The 17297-nt window shown below is 38.2% G+C and overlaps 1 protein-coding gene across 1 annotated transcript in view; it reads right to left on the bottom strand.

Moving 5' to 3' along the window:
- Positions 1 to 7769: 7769 nt before the first annotated feature.
- LOC117264591 (tomoregulin-1-like) overlaps positions 7770 to 17297 on the bottom strand; it is a 44639-nt gene continuing 35111 nt past the window's right edge. Inside the window, exons 7-10 of the mRNA XM_078162999.1 lie at positions 15104 to 15151; positions 14887 to 15007; positions 13735 to 13896; positions 7770 to 9565 (exon numbers count right to left, since the gene is read on the bottom strand). Of these exons, the coding sequence (XP_078019125.1) occupies positions 9481 to 9565; positions 13735 to 13896; positions 14887 to 15007; positions 15104 to 15151 (416 nt within the window). The 3' untranslated portion in view covers positions 7770 to 9480. The remainder of the gene's footprint in view (positions 9566 to 13734; positions 13897 to 14886; positions 15008 to 15103; positions 15152 to 17297) is intronic.

Raw genomic sequence — 17297 nt, 5'->3', positions numbered from 1 at the left:
AGAATTTCAGCTTTTTTTGTTGGGGAATGTTCTTGTTCCAGTATTCTGATATCATTTTCTAATTGTGATAATGTTTCTCTCCTTATTTTACTTTTATATGCCCCTATGACATGATGTGCCCTCTTATATATGCCTTAAGGGCTTCCCAAATATTGGAGTGAGTAGAGGAAGTCAAGTTGGCTTGCAGGAATATATCAATATGGGTATTTATAAAAGTAATAAATTCTGGATCTTTCAACTCCTAAATCTCCATCTATGGGAGGCAGGTTCAGGTGGACCTAGCTCCATGTCCATCTTAATGGGGTTGTGATCAGAAAGGGAAGCAGCTAGATAACAGCAAGCTTTAATTCTGGACAAAATTTTATGTGAAGTCAAAAACATGTCTATTCTTGAATAGGTGTTGTGAACAGTAGAATAAAATGAATAGTCTTTTTGATTTTGGTGATATGATCTCCAAACATCACATAATCCCAATTCTTTCATTCCTTGACTTAGGGCTATCACTGATTTGGGTGGTAACATGATTTAGGGGAAGAGTGATCCATTGATGGGTTTAAAATCAGATTAAAGTCACCTCCAACAATGCACTGGCCGTCAATTGTAGCAAGCCTCATGATTAGCTCATTAAAGAATATCGGGTCATCTGTGTTTGGGCCGTATAAGGATACAAGTGTTATCTTATTTGAATTTATTACACAATCTATGAGAACAAATCTACCATTGTCATCTTTTTCTGTGGAATTTAATTTAAATCTAAGGTTCTTGTTAATAAGCAGTGCTACTCCCCTTGATTTGGATGAAAAGGGTAGATAAAAAACATGACCCACCCTGTCCATACATAGCGTCATATGCTCCTGATTAGTGAGATGGGTCTCTTGGATAAAAGCAATGTCAGTGGATTGTTTCTTAAGATATGTTAAGACTTTCTTTCTCATATATTACATAAAGACATACAAAGAAAGCACAAGTTCCATACCAAGAAATAAATACAGATAAAAGATAATAATTCATATTAATTCTGGACATTAATTACAATTACTGAATTAGGTATAACATGAGGACCATAAATACCCCCCCCCCCCCCCCCCAAGAAAACAAACAAACAAACAAAGAAGAAAAAAAACAAACAGAAAACCCACCCCCCAAAAAAAGGACACACATAGGGTAGATAGGTGTGCACTTCTAAACAGGCTAAGTAGCCTCAACAATTACCAATAAGTCAAATTATTATCAAACCCCAAAAGGGAACATGAGGCATGCAAAAAGCATGAAGTTGTTCGCTTTTTTATTAATTGGCCTAATTACTTTTTTAAATAAGGTAGGTAGGAGGTAATCATCGGTAGTCTACAAAACATGAGATTTATATTGCCTTAACCTACCGAATAACAAAATATTATAGGCTTAAGTTGGAAAATAAATCACTTCATGGTTGTACCTTTGTGGGCCAAACAATATATTTTTCTTCAGTGAAAGGTTAATAATTAGGACTAACTCAAATTTGAAGGCAATTATTAATTATCAGTCTATCAGTCCATGCTAACAAATGTAACGTTACTCCAAAAAACCTTAACATAATATAGGCTGTAAATGTGTCACATTATGTAAACTACATGTTACATACAAGCTGTTTTATTGGTTTAACATTACCGACTTGTACTGAGTCCCGTTAAGTCCATGTCAGTCCCATAACAGAAGCTGGTTCCTCTGCACATCACCGTAATTTCCCCCACTACCCCTTATCCACCTCGGCGAGGAAAACTTCAACTTCGGCTGCTGTCGAGAAGAGTTTAAACACTCCTTGGTGTCTGATCTGAAGTTTAGCCGGGTAGCGGTTAGCGTACTCAACATTTCTCTCCTGGAGTTTCTTCTTAACGTCATTAAACCTGTTCATCCTGCGTTGAATCTTGATGCTGTAGTCTGGATAGAAGGAGATTTGCTTGTTGTCCAGGTACACAGCCCCCTTCTCTCTGGCTAAACGGAGCACCTAGTCTTTTTCCCTGTAGTTCAGGAATTTCGCAATGATGGGTCTAATCCGGTCTGTAGGTCTTCCCAGGCAGTGAGCTCTCTCCAGAGTAATCGGGGAAGTGAAGTTGTCTTTCCCCAGCAGCACGTTTATGATCTTTATATTTGATCTCCTGCTCCGGTTTTCCTAAGAAAAGCGATCTCCTTTTCCATTGTTTCAATTTGAGAGCAGGCGTCTGTCAAATTATCCTCATTAGCACTAACTCGGGTCTCGACCTTGTCATTGACTGCTCGATTTTGGACAGTGAAGTTTGGATGTCGGTTGTCCTGTTGTCTGTGTGACAAGTCAGATCTTCATTAGAATCCCGAATCGTTTTCATCAGTGATTTGAGCGTCAGCCTTTTTTGATCAGCAGCCATTTCAGCTGTGAAGGAGATCTCAGTTGGAAGCGTGTGATTAATATCATTGTGTAAGTTTCTTACAGTTTGAGTTTTACCGCTTCACACGAGAGATGAAAAAGTACAATGGAGGGGGAAAGTTAGTTTCCCATTCGGAGTTGAATTAGTAGGAATAAAATAGTGGCAATTGCTGAGGCATACCAGGAGCTCACAGACACACGTCAGTCCGCCATTACCCCCGAACCCCACCGGCATGTAATTTTAACTCATCATGTGCTGCCACCATGGAATGCGGTGTTAAGAGGTCATGGTCATTTCACGTATTTCTGTGAGATCAGGTTGCAATTTAATGGGAATTCAGGCTTTCCTATCCTTCAATTCACCACCAAAAATGTGGGCCCACACTCACCAAGCACACACACGCACAATACAACAAATATTAATATAAAACAAGACAAAATAACCCCCCATTGCAGGCCTGTTACGATGCTCGGGTGCGGAGAAGCCCAAAATTGTATGGCTGCTTCACTCAGAAGAGCATAAAATAAAATATAGTACCATACTTTAGTGTTTGGAGTTCAAACAGCAGCTTTACCAGTCCTTTGGCTGTGCTCTGGCAATGCTGCTCTGTTCTTCGGCGATGTCCCTTCGTTTTCCAATGGCATGTGCAGTAGGCGAACTCTTAACTTAATACTATCAGCACACTCTGTAAAATCTTCAGTGCTTCCTTGTTGGAAACGGAAAACAATAGCCTTTAACGTTAGCTGGGTTAGCTAACCCGCTGGTATGAGTCTACACATTGTGCTAATGCATGCTATCACACACAGTTAGCGGCTAACGAGCTAATAAACTTGAGCAGTAATTTCATACACTTCCGAGCAGAAAATGTCTCAAACAACTCACAAAGCTACGTAGACTTGGTATCTGTAAGTAGACTGTCGAGCTGAAAGTCTACGACACAACTACAAACTTCTTTCACTAACTTTCCACGGGCTTTTTCGCTTCGACCCTGAGAACTAAGAATTTATTGCCAGCGGCAGCTTCACTGTAATTGTTGTGACAAATACAGAACTGACCTTTGATGAAATCAACATAACCTGTAGAAGTGGCTAATATGGATGAGTGGATTTACCAATTACAAACAGGGTTCCCACATATTTTTACCAAAGAATTCCTAAACCTCTCCATAACTTTTCCGTATTTTACCCCATTTTAATGACTTTATGTGAGTAGTTTAAAACAGGTAGGCCTATATAGTGATAAAGGCATATAGGCACTACCTGGCTATTTGTGGATGAGCAAACTGCCAGCACTTGCTAACTTTACTCACTCGTTAGACACTCCTGCTGGCAACAAGGTGTGTGACACCCCTCCCACTGTCTTGGAGAATGTTCCAGCCAGCCTCATCAAGCAGTTGGCTGACATGGGAGGGTCATTGCCTTGATTAGGTTCACCTGGGCTTCCAGGCTATAAAAGCTGCCTCGTGTTTATTTGGTCTCTCCCTCTCTCCCTTCCTTCAGCGGACATCCACTGAGCATCATTGGTTTTGCCCTGCGTTCCAATACCCATACTACCATACTATTTAGTATGCCAGAAAAAGAATTAGTGTGTCCCAATACATAGTATGTCAGATGCAGTATGCCAAAAGTACCAGGATGTTCTACTACATCCGGTCACATTTCGCAGTATGCATGTCAGCATGCTTCTTTGGCCATTCTGACCCACAATCCTTTGCGCAGCGGAAGTTACGTCACACTGAGCTGCGTGTACAACCAACGCCCACACTTCCTTTCATACATGGTTTATTTAATCTGAGATACTAAGACAATACATATTAGGACTGCAATGATCTGATTATATACTGTCACATATCATACAGTTTTGCAAGAACACAGTTACAACATTCAACTTTATTGTGATTATGGTATAATCAATGTTAGGGTTCAACTATGACTACAATATAGAAGATTCTACCAGTATAGGCAGTGGTGTAAGTGTGGTATAAATAATGAATGAATATGACTAAATATGAATACACTATGGGCCAGGTATGAGCAGTATAGACTAGTAAATACAGTACAGGCCAAAAGTTTGGACACACCTTCTCATTCAATGCGTTTTCTTTATTTTCATGACTATTTACATTGTAGATTCTCACTGAAGGCATCAAAACTATGAATGAACACATGTGGAGTTATGTACTTAACAAAAAAAGGTGAAATAACTGAAAACATGTTTTATATTCTAGTTTCTTCAAAATAGCCACCCTTTGCTCTGATTACTGCTTTGCACACTCTTGGCATTCTCTCCATGAGCTTCAAGAGGTAGTCACCTGAAATGGTTTTCCAACAGTCTTGAAGGAGTTCCCAGAGGTGTTTAGCACTTGTTGGCCCCTTTGCCTTCACTCTGCGGTCCAGCTCACCCCAAACCATCTCGATTGGGTTCAGGTCCGGTGACTGTGGAGGCCAGGTCATCTGCCGCAGCACTCCATCACTCTCCTTCTTGGTCAAATAGCCCTTACACAGCCTGGAGGTGTGTTTGGGGTCATTGTCCTGTTGAAAAATAAATGATCGTCCAACTAAACGCAAACCGGATGGGATGGCATGTCGCTGCAGGATGCTGTGGTAGCCATGCTGGTTCAGTGTGCCTTCAATTTTGAATAAATCCCCAACAGTGTCACCAGCAAAACACCCCCACACCATCACACCTCCTCCTCCATGCTTCACAGTGGGAACCAGGCATGTGGAATCCATCCGTTCACCTTTTCTGCGTCTCACAAAGACACGGCGGTTGGAACCAAAGATCTCAAATTTGGACTCATCAGACCAAAGCACAGATTTCCACTGGTCTGATGTCCATTCCTTGTGTTTCTTGGCCCAAACAAATCTCTTCTGCTTGTTGCCTCTCCTTAGCAGTGGTTTCCTAGCAGCTATTTGACCATGAAGGCCTGATTGGCGCAGTCTCCTCTTAACAGTTGTTCTAGAGATGGGTCTGCTGCTAGAACTCTGTGTGGCATTTATCTGGTCTCTGATCCGAGCTGCTGTTAACTTGCGATTTCTGAGGCTGGTGACTCGGATGAACTTATCCTCAGAAGCAGAGGTGACTCTTGGTCTTCCTTTCCTGGGTCGGTCCTCATGTGTGCCAGTTTCGTTGTAGCGCTTGATGGTTTTTGCGACTCCACTTGGGGACACATTTAAAGTTTTTGCAATTTTCCGGACTGACTGACCTTCATTTCTTAAAGTAATGATGGCCACTCGTTTTTCTTTAGTTAGCTGATTGGTTCTTGCCATAATATGAATTTTAACAGTTGTCCAATAGGGCTGTCGGCTGTGTATTAACCTGACTTCTGCACAACACAACTGATGGTCCCAACCCCACTGATAAAGCAAGAAATTCCACTAATTAACCCTGATAAGGCACATCTGTGAAGTGGAAACCATTTCAGGTGACTACCTCTTGAAGCTCATGGAGAGAATGCCAAGAGTGTGCAAAGCAGTAATCAGAGCAAAGGGTGGCTATTTTGAAGAAACTAGAATATAAAACATGTTTTCAGTTATTTCACCTTTTTTTGTTAAGTACATAACTCCACATGTGTTCATTCATAGTTTTGATGCCTTCAGTGAGAATCTACAATGTAAATAGTCATGAAAATAAAGAAAACGCATTGAATGAGAAGGTGTGTCCAAACTTTTGGCCTGTACTGTATATGAATAGTAAAAGTCAAACACATATTAAGTAATGTAGTAAGAATGTGCAGGTATGTTACACTACAAATAAAAGTAATGTGAATGTAAGGCTGCCTCACGTACAGACAGAATATAGTGCCAGCAGCTGCATAGCTGTAAATATATTTAACAACAAACATCTGCCAGCAACAGAGAGCTGTGTGTGAAGGGGTTAATATGCCTACTGGTGACTAGTTCAATAGACAGGTCACTAATAATAGGCTTGGGACTGTTTATTAGAAACAACAACATACATGACGACATAACAGCGACAGAGCTCTCCAGCACCTCCGACGGTATGCACGACTCTGGCGAGCTTGACGAGAGGAGATTGGCTGCATCTCCGAAGTACAACAACATAAAATATTCAAATGTGGCGCTACGGACGGCAGCGGAAGTGAGCAAGAGGGTCGGAGTTCAGGGAGCGATGTGATGGCGGATGTAGTGTGTCCCAATAGTATGCATACTGCATGCACACTGCATACTACACTACATACTTTTTAAGGGCAGCAGCAGTACATACTAAAAGTATATAGTAGAAGTATACGATTTGGAACGCAGGGTTGGTTTGCACCTTCAACACCTCCACAGCACACCTGACACACACCCATGCACGGCTTTCATAAATGACTTTGCTGACCTACACACTCCATTTATTATTTAAGTTAATTTTAGTTTAATAAATTCGACTTGTTTTAAGTAAATCTTTTGTGTGGACTCCCTTCTTGTCACATTCACTGAGCCAGTTTGTGACAGGTGCATGTGCCCTTTGTAAATAGACCAGACTGGCACATACATCACTAAACATCAGGCTTCCCTTGTTCCAAGAGTATCAGTGAGTAATAGATGGAAGTTATTTTCCTTTACATTAGACATGTTTTATTGTTTTTTTTTTTTTTATGAACATACTTCTGTAGATTAAATTTTAGACTTTTTAATACGTCAGGGCTTTTTATGAGGAAACTGAATCCTTTCTTAGTTTTTGATTAAGGTCTATACTATACTACTTTAGATTAAAAATGTTCCTAATGACTAATTTTCCTGGCTTTTAAATAGCTGATGAGTCAAAGTAAATAACAATTCAGGAAAGTCAGAATTGAGCACAATTTAATCTGTAAGGTATTGTCAGATAAAATACTACGTATATGATGACAGCCATTTACAATTGTTAATCATATTTTTCGATAACGAAAACTGTATTTTAAATGCAGCTGAAATGTGGCACTTTGCACATCATCCTACAAACCATGACAATACTGCCAACAATTATTTATTACATCACATTTTTTCTGTATTTCCCAGCAGTATGACAATTCTCAGTAACAGAATAAATTTAAAATAATTTAAAATGAATCAATTGTAATTGTAAGCCAGCTTCTGAATCTTGACATATTTTGAAAATAGTTAATTTGTCGATTGTGAACAATATTTTTTAGAAGAATAAATCATTTAAAGATGTGCCTAATCATTACAGTGGCATTTTCATTGAGTGAACACAGGTGCACAAAATAATAATTTTAATAACACGATTAACCGATTAGTGTTTCTGGTGCCGTAGGCAGCAACGTTTAATCGACTAATCACACACATCAATTTAGACTCTATTAAAGCTCTGTCCAATCCGACCTGGTGTCAGTGCAAGAGGAAAGATGGTGAGTGAACGGATCAAAGCGATGACAATGGATTGTGGTTTCCAACATCATAATTTAATTCTAGTTCAACTACAGAACAGCTCTAAACAACAACTTCAACTGGTTCATGCATTACGCAACATCTACAGCAAAATCAGCCTGGATTCCCTCAGGCGTCACAGGACCGAGACCTCAGCTTCAATTAAATCTGATCCCAGTGCAGCAATACTTCAGGGAACCTCGCAGCTTATTGAGTCTACTCCTTCTACCACAATAAAATGACCAACACGAACACTTCGTACCATCATCACAAATTATATATATAAAAAAACAGAAAAAAAACTTGACCATAAGAAAAAGTATTTTAAATTATCATCAGCTTGTCAAAACACACAATAAAAACCACTGGATTCCATTCCTGAATGGCGCCATTTGAAAATGAAGCAAGAAAATAATTAAAACAACCTGTACATGTCAGCTGGTACTTTTTATCAGTTTTTAAGCAGTAGAAAAAACAGCATTTTGGTTTTTAGGTGCGTCTCATCATTACAGATACAAAAAAAGTAAAATAAAGTTTATCTGGGTGGCATGAAAAATGACTTTTGACCCTGTGTGATGCAGCAAAACAGAATACAAGCCATCAGATTCATCTTCAGCAACAATACCCAGGAGGGCTACAGTGGTCCCTGATAATCCTGTAGTCCTGGTACACATCGCCCCCTGGAGTATTAAGGCTTTCATTACACAAAGTAAACAGAAAAAGAAAAGTTGTTCCCACTATGAGAAAACGAAGAAAAGCAAACAAATCTATTGTTTTATTTTTCATATTGATGGCATACTCCAGCTATGGAAGAAAAAAATGATCACAACTGTAATTTCAATCTCAGCAAGCAACTCAGCAACTGAATACCTCATTCTGATATTGAATCATTGGTAAATACTTAATGTTGACATTTAAATATCACTTAATTTGTAATTTATAACATTTTATTTTGAAAATCCCAGACAAATTTCCAGAATCTATATTCCTGGCTAAAAACCCAGAGAGACTATGTGTGTTTGACCAATCAAATTTCAGCAGCAGATTTTATTTTATTTTTTTAACTGAACTTAACTGAACTAAAAAAAAAAAAAACTTGAAATCTGAGTTTTTGAAATTGTAGAGCTTGAGAAAAAGAAGGAAATCTAAACCCCGAACATTCAGCTAGATGTCATATTTAAATGTCATCATTAAGTTTTCAGGATGTTGTTAAATTTTTCAGAATTGGGTATTAAATAGCTTTTACTTCCATGATCCTGACTAAATCTAAAGACAAACAAAAATACATAATCAGCCTGCGTCCCACAGGGCTTAAAGAAAAAGGGACAATCTGTGTTTTTCCCAGCTTGTATGTGGATGGTCCAAAGTGAAGATACAATCAGAAAAATAAGGTTCGAGTTTCCTGCCGGAGGATCCACAGTGTTTCAGAGTCTGAGAGGACGGCAGCGTCACGACAAACACAAACGTTTTCGCTCCGCCTGATGGGAAACATAAAATCATATGCAGACAAAAAAAATAAAAAAATAATAATAATCAAACATGGAGGAAAATCTTCAAAATAAGGCCCCTTTCAGAAATTCAAAAAAATAATTTTTAAAAAAGGGAAAAAAAGAGGCACCAAAAAGTTGAGATATCAAAAACGTAGTCAGTCTGTGTGGTACGAAAAATTTAAACTTGTATTTTGTAAAAACATGAGAGAGAGAACAAAAACAGAAGAAGAGCAGCTACATCATCCTAGAGGACGTTCCTGATGGGAAGTGACCAAGGTGCTGCTTCTGTCGCCGTCCACGCTTTGTCTTGGTGCACCTCCTGCAGGACAAAAAAAGGAAGTACACGTCAACAACATTGAGCTGCAGGTGCTCAGTAACAATTAACTAAAACCCCATCCCTGGTGTGCGACATCGCGTTTCCTCTCCAAGGTTGGATTCCTGTGCTTGTTTGACTGTGTGCGTGCATCTAAAAGTGAGTAAATCCCATCTCATATGTACTGATGGATGAAGTTGATGAGGCGTAATCCTCATGTATGAGTTTGTGTATATGTAGATTAATTTCTGTTTCTTATCCATCTCAGTTAACAGGTGTAGCGACCGCAGGTGGCTTTAACCGTGCAGTTTATGTTGTTGATGTATAACCTTTGTTGAATTAGCGATGCAAGTTAACATGCGCACCAGTGCTGTTGATTAACGGGCGAGAGACCATAAGTAGGTCAAATTGCAGTGCACCCGCTGCACCACTAGAAGGAGCTATATCGTATTTGTTTACTGTTAGTTGCACATAATAAGAAGCTAATGTCGAGTGTATTGGTCTAAATATATCACTTTGCTCTGCAATGTCTTTTACTGTGATTTGCATGTATCGACCTCCCTCAGCAAAGGATGTATTTTATGATCATCTTGAGACAATTTTAAATCATTGCAACTCTAAAAAGGAAATCATCCTACTAGGTGACTTTAATATCAACTGGGACATTAAGTCAGATAGGAAAAAAATTAAACAGCTTACGGATAAGTACAATTTGACACAAATTATAAAAGGACCAGCAAGAATAACAAATACGTCAAATACAACAATTGATCTAATATTTACTAATAAACCTGAAAGAATTTCTAAGACTTTTAATCTATTATCTGGCCTGTCAGATCACAATTTTATCCTGTGCTCAAGGAAAATTAAGAGGAAGCACTTAATGGCATCCATCAGAGGTCACCAATACTATTTCATACCCAAAAGCCAGCAACAATTCCTGAATTAGGAAATCCAAAATGTAGATTGGTCTAATATTCTGGAAAATAATGACACTGAGGTTAGCTCAGATAATTTTATTTAAAAAAGTCAATGACATTATAATGCATTTTACAAAAAAAAGGTAAATCCAAGCAACATAGAAATAATCTGCCCTGGTTGAACAATGAAATTATAAAATTAACGAAAAATAGAGATAACATTCTAAAGCAATCTTTAAAAACAAGAACTACAAGTGATAAATTTTTACATCACTACGAAACAAAGTCTTAAGGATGACCCGTAAAGCGAAAGCAGAGTTCTATATTGAGACCATTAAAGGGGCTAATGGTAATGGAAAGCTAATATGGAACAATCTAAATAAGTTATTGAGACGGGACAAATCTAACTATCTTAGTGATCTACAGCTCCAGGTAAATGATGAGCTAACTGACAATCTAGACATTATTGTGAATTATCTCAATAGATTTTTCATTAGCTCAGTTGAGGAACTCACAAAGCACTTTAAATGCTCACATATTCCTCACAATCCTGTTGATGCAAGTAAACCAATATTTAGTATAGAAGAAATATCTGTCCCTGATGTAACAAAAATAATTTCATCCCTAAAAAGCTCAAAGGCCAGAGATACATTTGGTCTTACTAGTGACTTTTTAAAGACCCATAAAGAGGCTCTTGCTGACCCAACTGCACATCTTGTAAATCTATCCATAAAACAGGGAACATCAACATGGAAGATTGCTAGGGTCACCCCAGTCTTTAAGGCTGGGGACAAGACAAAATCTGAGAACTATCAACCAATAAGTGATTTTACCTAGAATTTCCAAAGTAGCAGATAAATGGGTTACCACAAAACTGACAGAACACTTAAATAATGGCCACGCCACTCTTCATCCAATGCAGTTTGGATTTAGCTGATTGACCTGTTCGCCTGTGATTTCCTAGAAAACTTAAAGAGCTTGTTGGATCAGGGCGGCTTTGTAGCTGCTGTATTTCTTGATTTAAAGCGTGCTTTTGACACAATTAATCATGATGTGCTTATTGCTAAATTAACTCATTTCAACTTCTCAAATAGCGCCCTCTGCTGGATGAAATCATACCTGTCGGACAGAAAACAGGCAGTTCAAATTGGTGATTTGCTGTCTTCATACCTCACTTGTTCTGCCGGAGTACCACAGGGCTCAATACTGGGTCCTGTTTTATTCAGCCTATATGTCAATAACTTACCAAATGTCTGTAGAAATATAAAAATGCAACTATATGCCGACGACACTGTATTATACTGTCATCAATCAATAAATCAATCAATTTTATTTATAAAGCCCAATATCACAAATTGCAATTTGCCTCACAGGGCTTTACAGCATACAACATCCCTCTGTCCTTTGGACCCTCACAGCGGATAAGGAAAAACTCCCCCAAAAAAACCCTTTAACGGGGGTCATGCCAACTCAATCCAAGAAGCTGCTGCAATACTGTCAGGAGCCATGGTGCCAGTGTCCCACTGGCTCCAAAACTGTTGTCTACATTTGAATACAAAAAAAAACACAAAACAAACAGTCTGTATGTTTTTCTCCCAACAGCCAACAGAGGGACAGCAACCATCAGTCATGGTGGGTGGAGAGAGACTTGATGTGGTTGAACACTTTAAGTACCTCGGGGTAATCTTTGATTCTAATCTTAATTTTAGGCAACATGTTAAAAAGTCACAAATACAATTAAATTTAACTTATCAAATTTCAAACATATAAGACCTTTCCTGACTATGGAGTCAGCGAAGATCTATATGCATGCAATGATATTTACTCACATTTCCTACTGTTATACAACATGGTCACATACATCAGAGAGTACTCTAAAACCAATCAAGTCTCTCTTCAAGAGAACACTGAAAACTCTTGACAAAAAACCTATACATTACCATTATTGTAAAATTATTAATAAGTACAAAATCTTGGACTTTGATAGCTACCAGTTGTTTTTGGATGTCTGTCTCATCTTTAAGGTTTTGAATGGACTAGCTCCTCCACTATTACAGGACTTCATAAAGAAAAAATCTTCCAGAGTAAACGCCAGAGCACTGACGAGAGGGGACTGTGATGTACAATGGCGCAGGACTATACTTGGCCGAATGGTGGTGTCCATCAGAGGAACACAGTCTTGGAACACAATGCCAGCTCATGTTAGAAACGGGGACAATTACACCACCTTTAAAAAGACCCTTAAACAGTGGTTGAAAATAAGCCAGACCTGCTCTCATAGGTAACCTCCTCGTCTTTTCTATTTTGTGTATGGACTTTTAACCTTTATGTGAATCGGGACTTATTTTTTGTGTAAGATTTCTACATGTCTTATCCATTTGTCATGGTGTATTATCTGTATGTTTTTTATGATACCTGCCTTAGGATAACGGATGAAATTTAGCAACTGTGCTAACTCCAGCATATTTATATTGATGCTTTTTGCTGATATGCTGATTAATGTGCATTGTCCTAATCAAATAAATAAATAAATAAATTGGGTTTGAATGCTATTTACCTAATTTAGTATTTGATGCTTATGTTGTTTGAATGTCACTTATGTACAGCATTTATTAATTTGCTTTGTTTTATTCATTTCAGAAACCACACAAAATTCAAGTATAAAAGAGAGTGTGTGGACTGAATAAAGACACTTAAAAGACATCCAGTCGTTGTTCTTGTCAGACACTGCAGTGGACCTGGCATCTATTCACCTCCCTTTCACAAACAAGTTTTTTCACCTACCGTCACCACAGCTTGTGAAACAGAGTACGGACAGAATGGCTCCATCTGTCTGCGTATCTAACACTGAGCATAATGGTGCCCTTAACTAACCAAAATCATCACATGTTTTAACCAGATCTGCCTTCAGTGTTAAACTATGAAGGTTTAGTTAACTAGATTTACATTAGAGTTTACAACAATACCTCAAATGTTGCCAAATACAAGAAGAATGTTGTGTAATGGGGTGTATTTCCCTCTCACTGTAAACTGCACTATCACTACTACTACTACTTTTAACACATATTGGGGTTTTTTTTCCATGTGTGCAGATAAAATGAAGTCATATATTCATTTAAACAGGATTTTCAGGTAAGTTTAATAATTGTTTCCTGTAATGTTTGTAAATTCTGCTACAACTTGTGACACTACAGCTACTTCCTTTGATGGTAGCAGTGGTGGTGTTTGTGGTATGAACAGTAGTGATGAGAGTACCTGGTGAAGCACATGACCACAGCTACGATGACAGCGATCTGAACAGCTCCAATGATAGCAGCAATGAGGATGTAGTGCAGCTTCTGACCACTGGGCACCACATACAGGATGTTGAAGTCCAGAAGCTGATCACACTGAGGACCACCATAAGCTGCCTCACATCTGACACACACAAAAACATTGGCATGAATTTGTCTGGATTGTTAGTAAGCCATAAAAAAGTGATGCACAAGTCATAGTATAGTATGCTCTAAAATATCATTAAGGAATGCATAATGTCATTAAAAAAGGTCAATTTAAAAAAATCACATTACAGCATACACTAAAAAATATAACAAAGGAATGCATACAGTCATTAAAAAAGTACATTTATTTAAAGTAATAGTATAGTATGCCATAACAAATATGAAAAAGTCATTGTATAGTATGACATAAAAAAAGATAATATAAAATAATATAAATAATATATAATAATATAAAATATATGCCAGAAGGTCATATAAAAAGTCTCAGTCTGGTACATAGTTTCTCATAGTGTGGCCCTACTTTTAATACCATAAGTACATTTTCCTTGTTATACTTGCAAACTTTTAATTAAGTAACATTTTTTAATGCAGGACTTAGACTTGTAATAGATTATTTTCACAATATGGGATTAGTACTTTAATTTAAAGATCCAGTGTGTAGGATTAAGAGTCATTTATTGGCAGAAATCTTATATATTATTCATAACTATGTTTGCTTTGTTTATGATCATCTGAAACTAAGATTTATTAGAATGAGCCGTTTATATCTACATATAGAGCAGGGTTTTCTTCCAGGGAGTCCACCATGTTGTTGTACAGTAGACCAGAATGGACAAACCAAACACTGGTTCTAAATAGGGCCATTCACATTTTCATGTCAGCCACTATAGTTCTCCCTACAGGTTTGGCACACAGGAGAAGTTTCAGTTCTGCAACCTCACAGTTAGATACCACTAAATCCTGCACACTGGACCTTCATGTACAGGAGCTGAATACTTGCTCCTGACTGTGAATTGCGCTAAAATGGAAGAGTGGCCTAAAATTAAGTTTTAACTCTTTAACAGCCCCAACTTCCTTGTCTCTGCGGAGCACTCTGATTGGTTGAAGACAGACAGTCGGGTGTTACCTGCAGGTGGGCAGGTTGTGTCTCATCTCACATTGGCCGTGTTCACAGAACTGGGCGTAGTCTTCAGAACAGGGGGTGTGGCTGTCCACAAACCCCTCACCCTCACCAGGCTTGGACACAGCTTGGGAAAAAAAGGAAGATAAACGCTGGTTTCTCATTGGCTCTTACAGAAATATACCATATAAAATACGGTCAGACTGCAGTGGAGGGGTCTTACCATAGATGTCTGGTTTGGTCTTCATGCTGTCATCTTTCCTGCTTTTATCTGAAACCACAGAAGAAATAAGATGTGTTACTGTGATGTATTTTCATATTTTATCTCCTCATTATTCATCTTTGTTTTGTTCTAGTCTTTCTGTTTGAGTGGAGGGGTGGAACAGCAGGTGGCAGTATCAACACTGCTTTAAATAAAACAGAACAACAACACTCATTGTCATCATTCATTTCTACAGCTTTTAGTTATTTTTAATGAGTTACATCATATTCCTGTCATTTCCATTCAGGTTTTTTTATGTTCTATTTTAAAGTGTGCACAATTAATAGGTGCGAGGGAGTATATTAATGTACAGGGTATATGCAGGAATCCTGAGGTTAATTTCAATACCTTTTAAGACTTTTTTAAGACCTTCCAAAAAAACCTTAAGATCTCATCGCCACTTCAAGCTGTCGTTAGCAGCAACGCATCTATAACTTACTAAACAGTTGTAGTTTGCAATTAAATCTATGGAGCACAAACATACAACAGAACTCAGATAAGATGAGAAGGAATAAAGCTTGAAAGAATAAATTAAACCTAAGACAGGTTTATTAAAATACACCTTAGGTCATAACCTCGAGGCAGCGGCCGAGGAGGGGGAGTTGCAGCCATTTTTAACTCTAGTCTGTTAATCAGCCCTAAACCTAAACTAGATTATAATTCATTTGAAAGCCTCATTCTTAGTCTTTTACATCCGACCTGGAAAACCTCGCAGCCACTTTTATTTGTTATAGTGTACCGTGCTCCTGGCCCATATTCTGAATTTGTATCTGAATTCTCAGAGTTTTTATCCAGTTTAGTTCTTAAATCAGATAAAGTTATTATTGTAGGCGATTTTAACATTCATGTCGACGTTGATAATGACTCCCTGGCTACCGCGTTTATCTCATTAATAGACTCCATTGGCTTCAGTCAGGGTGTACATGAACCCACTCATTGTTTTAACCATGCCCTCGATCTAGTTCTGACGTATGGAATTGAAATTGATAACCTAAAAGTCTTTCCACAGAATCCCTTGCTATCAGATCATTATCTGATTACTTTTGATTTCTTTTTACTCGATTACATGCCACTCAGCAAGTTACTATACTAGATGTTTATCAGATAGTGCTGTCGCAAAATTTAAGGAAAAGATTACTTCGTCGTTAAATTCAATACCAATACCTTCAGTAACAGAGGTTTCCCGTGCCGACTTTAACCTCTCCCAAATTGATCATTTTGTTGATAGCGCCGAAGGCTCGCTGCGAACAACGCTCGACTCTGTAGCTCCTCTTAAAAAGAAGTTAACAAAGCAAAGAAAGTTTGCTCCTTGGTATAACTCTCAAACCCGTAGGTTAAAACAAATATCGCGAAAATTTGAAAGGAATTGGCGATTAACCAAACTGGAAGAATCTCGTTTAATCTGGACAGACAGTCTCAAAACTTATAAGAGGGGCCTCCGCAATGCCAGAGCAAACTATTACTCAGCATTAATAGAAGAAAACAAGAACAACCCCAGGTTTCTTTTCAGCACTGTAGCCAGGCTGACTGAGAGTCAAAGCTCTATTGAGCCTTGTATTCCTTTAGCCCTCAGCAGTAATGATTTTATGAGCTTTTTTAATGACAAAATTCTAACTATTAGAGGCAAAATTCATGACCTCCTGCCCTCAGATGGTAGGCCTACCTATCTAACCTCAAACACAGCTGTAGAACCTAATATATATTTAGATTGCTTCTCCCCAATTTCTCTTCAAGAATTGACCGCAGTGATTTCTTCATCTAAATCATCAACGTGTCTCTTAGACCCCATCCCAACTAGGCTACTTAAGGAGGTCTTTCCTTTAGTTAACACTCATATATTAGATATGATCAATATATCCTTATTAACAGGCTATGTACCACAGTCTTTTAAGGTAGCTGTAATTAAACCTGTCCTAAAAAAGCCCACCCTGGATCCAGAGGTGTTAGCCAACTATAGACCAATATCTAATCTTCCCTTTATGTCAAAGATCCTTGAGAAAGTAGTCGCAGACCAGCTGTGTGATTTTCTCCAGGATAATAATTTATTTGAGGAATTTCAGTCAGGATTTAGAGTGCATCATAGCACTGAGACAGCTCTAGTTAAAATTACAAATGACCTTCTGATTGCTTCAGACAAAGGACTCATCTCTGTTCT

This window comes from Epinephelus lanceolatus, chromosome 20 (assembly GCF_041903045.1).
Source record: "Epinephelus lanceolatus isolate andai-2023 chromosome 20, ASM4190304v1, whole genome shotgun sequence".
NCBI classification, from domain to species: Eukaryota; Metazoa; Chordata; class Actinopteri; order Perciformes; family Serranidae; genus Epinephelus; species Epinephelus lanceolatus.
The sequence above is the reverse complement of the archived record's forward strand: the minus strand, read 5'-3'. Positions and strand labels throughout refer to the sequence as shown.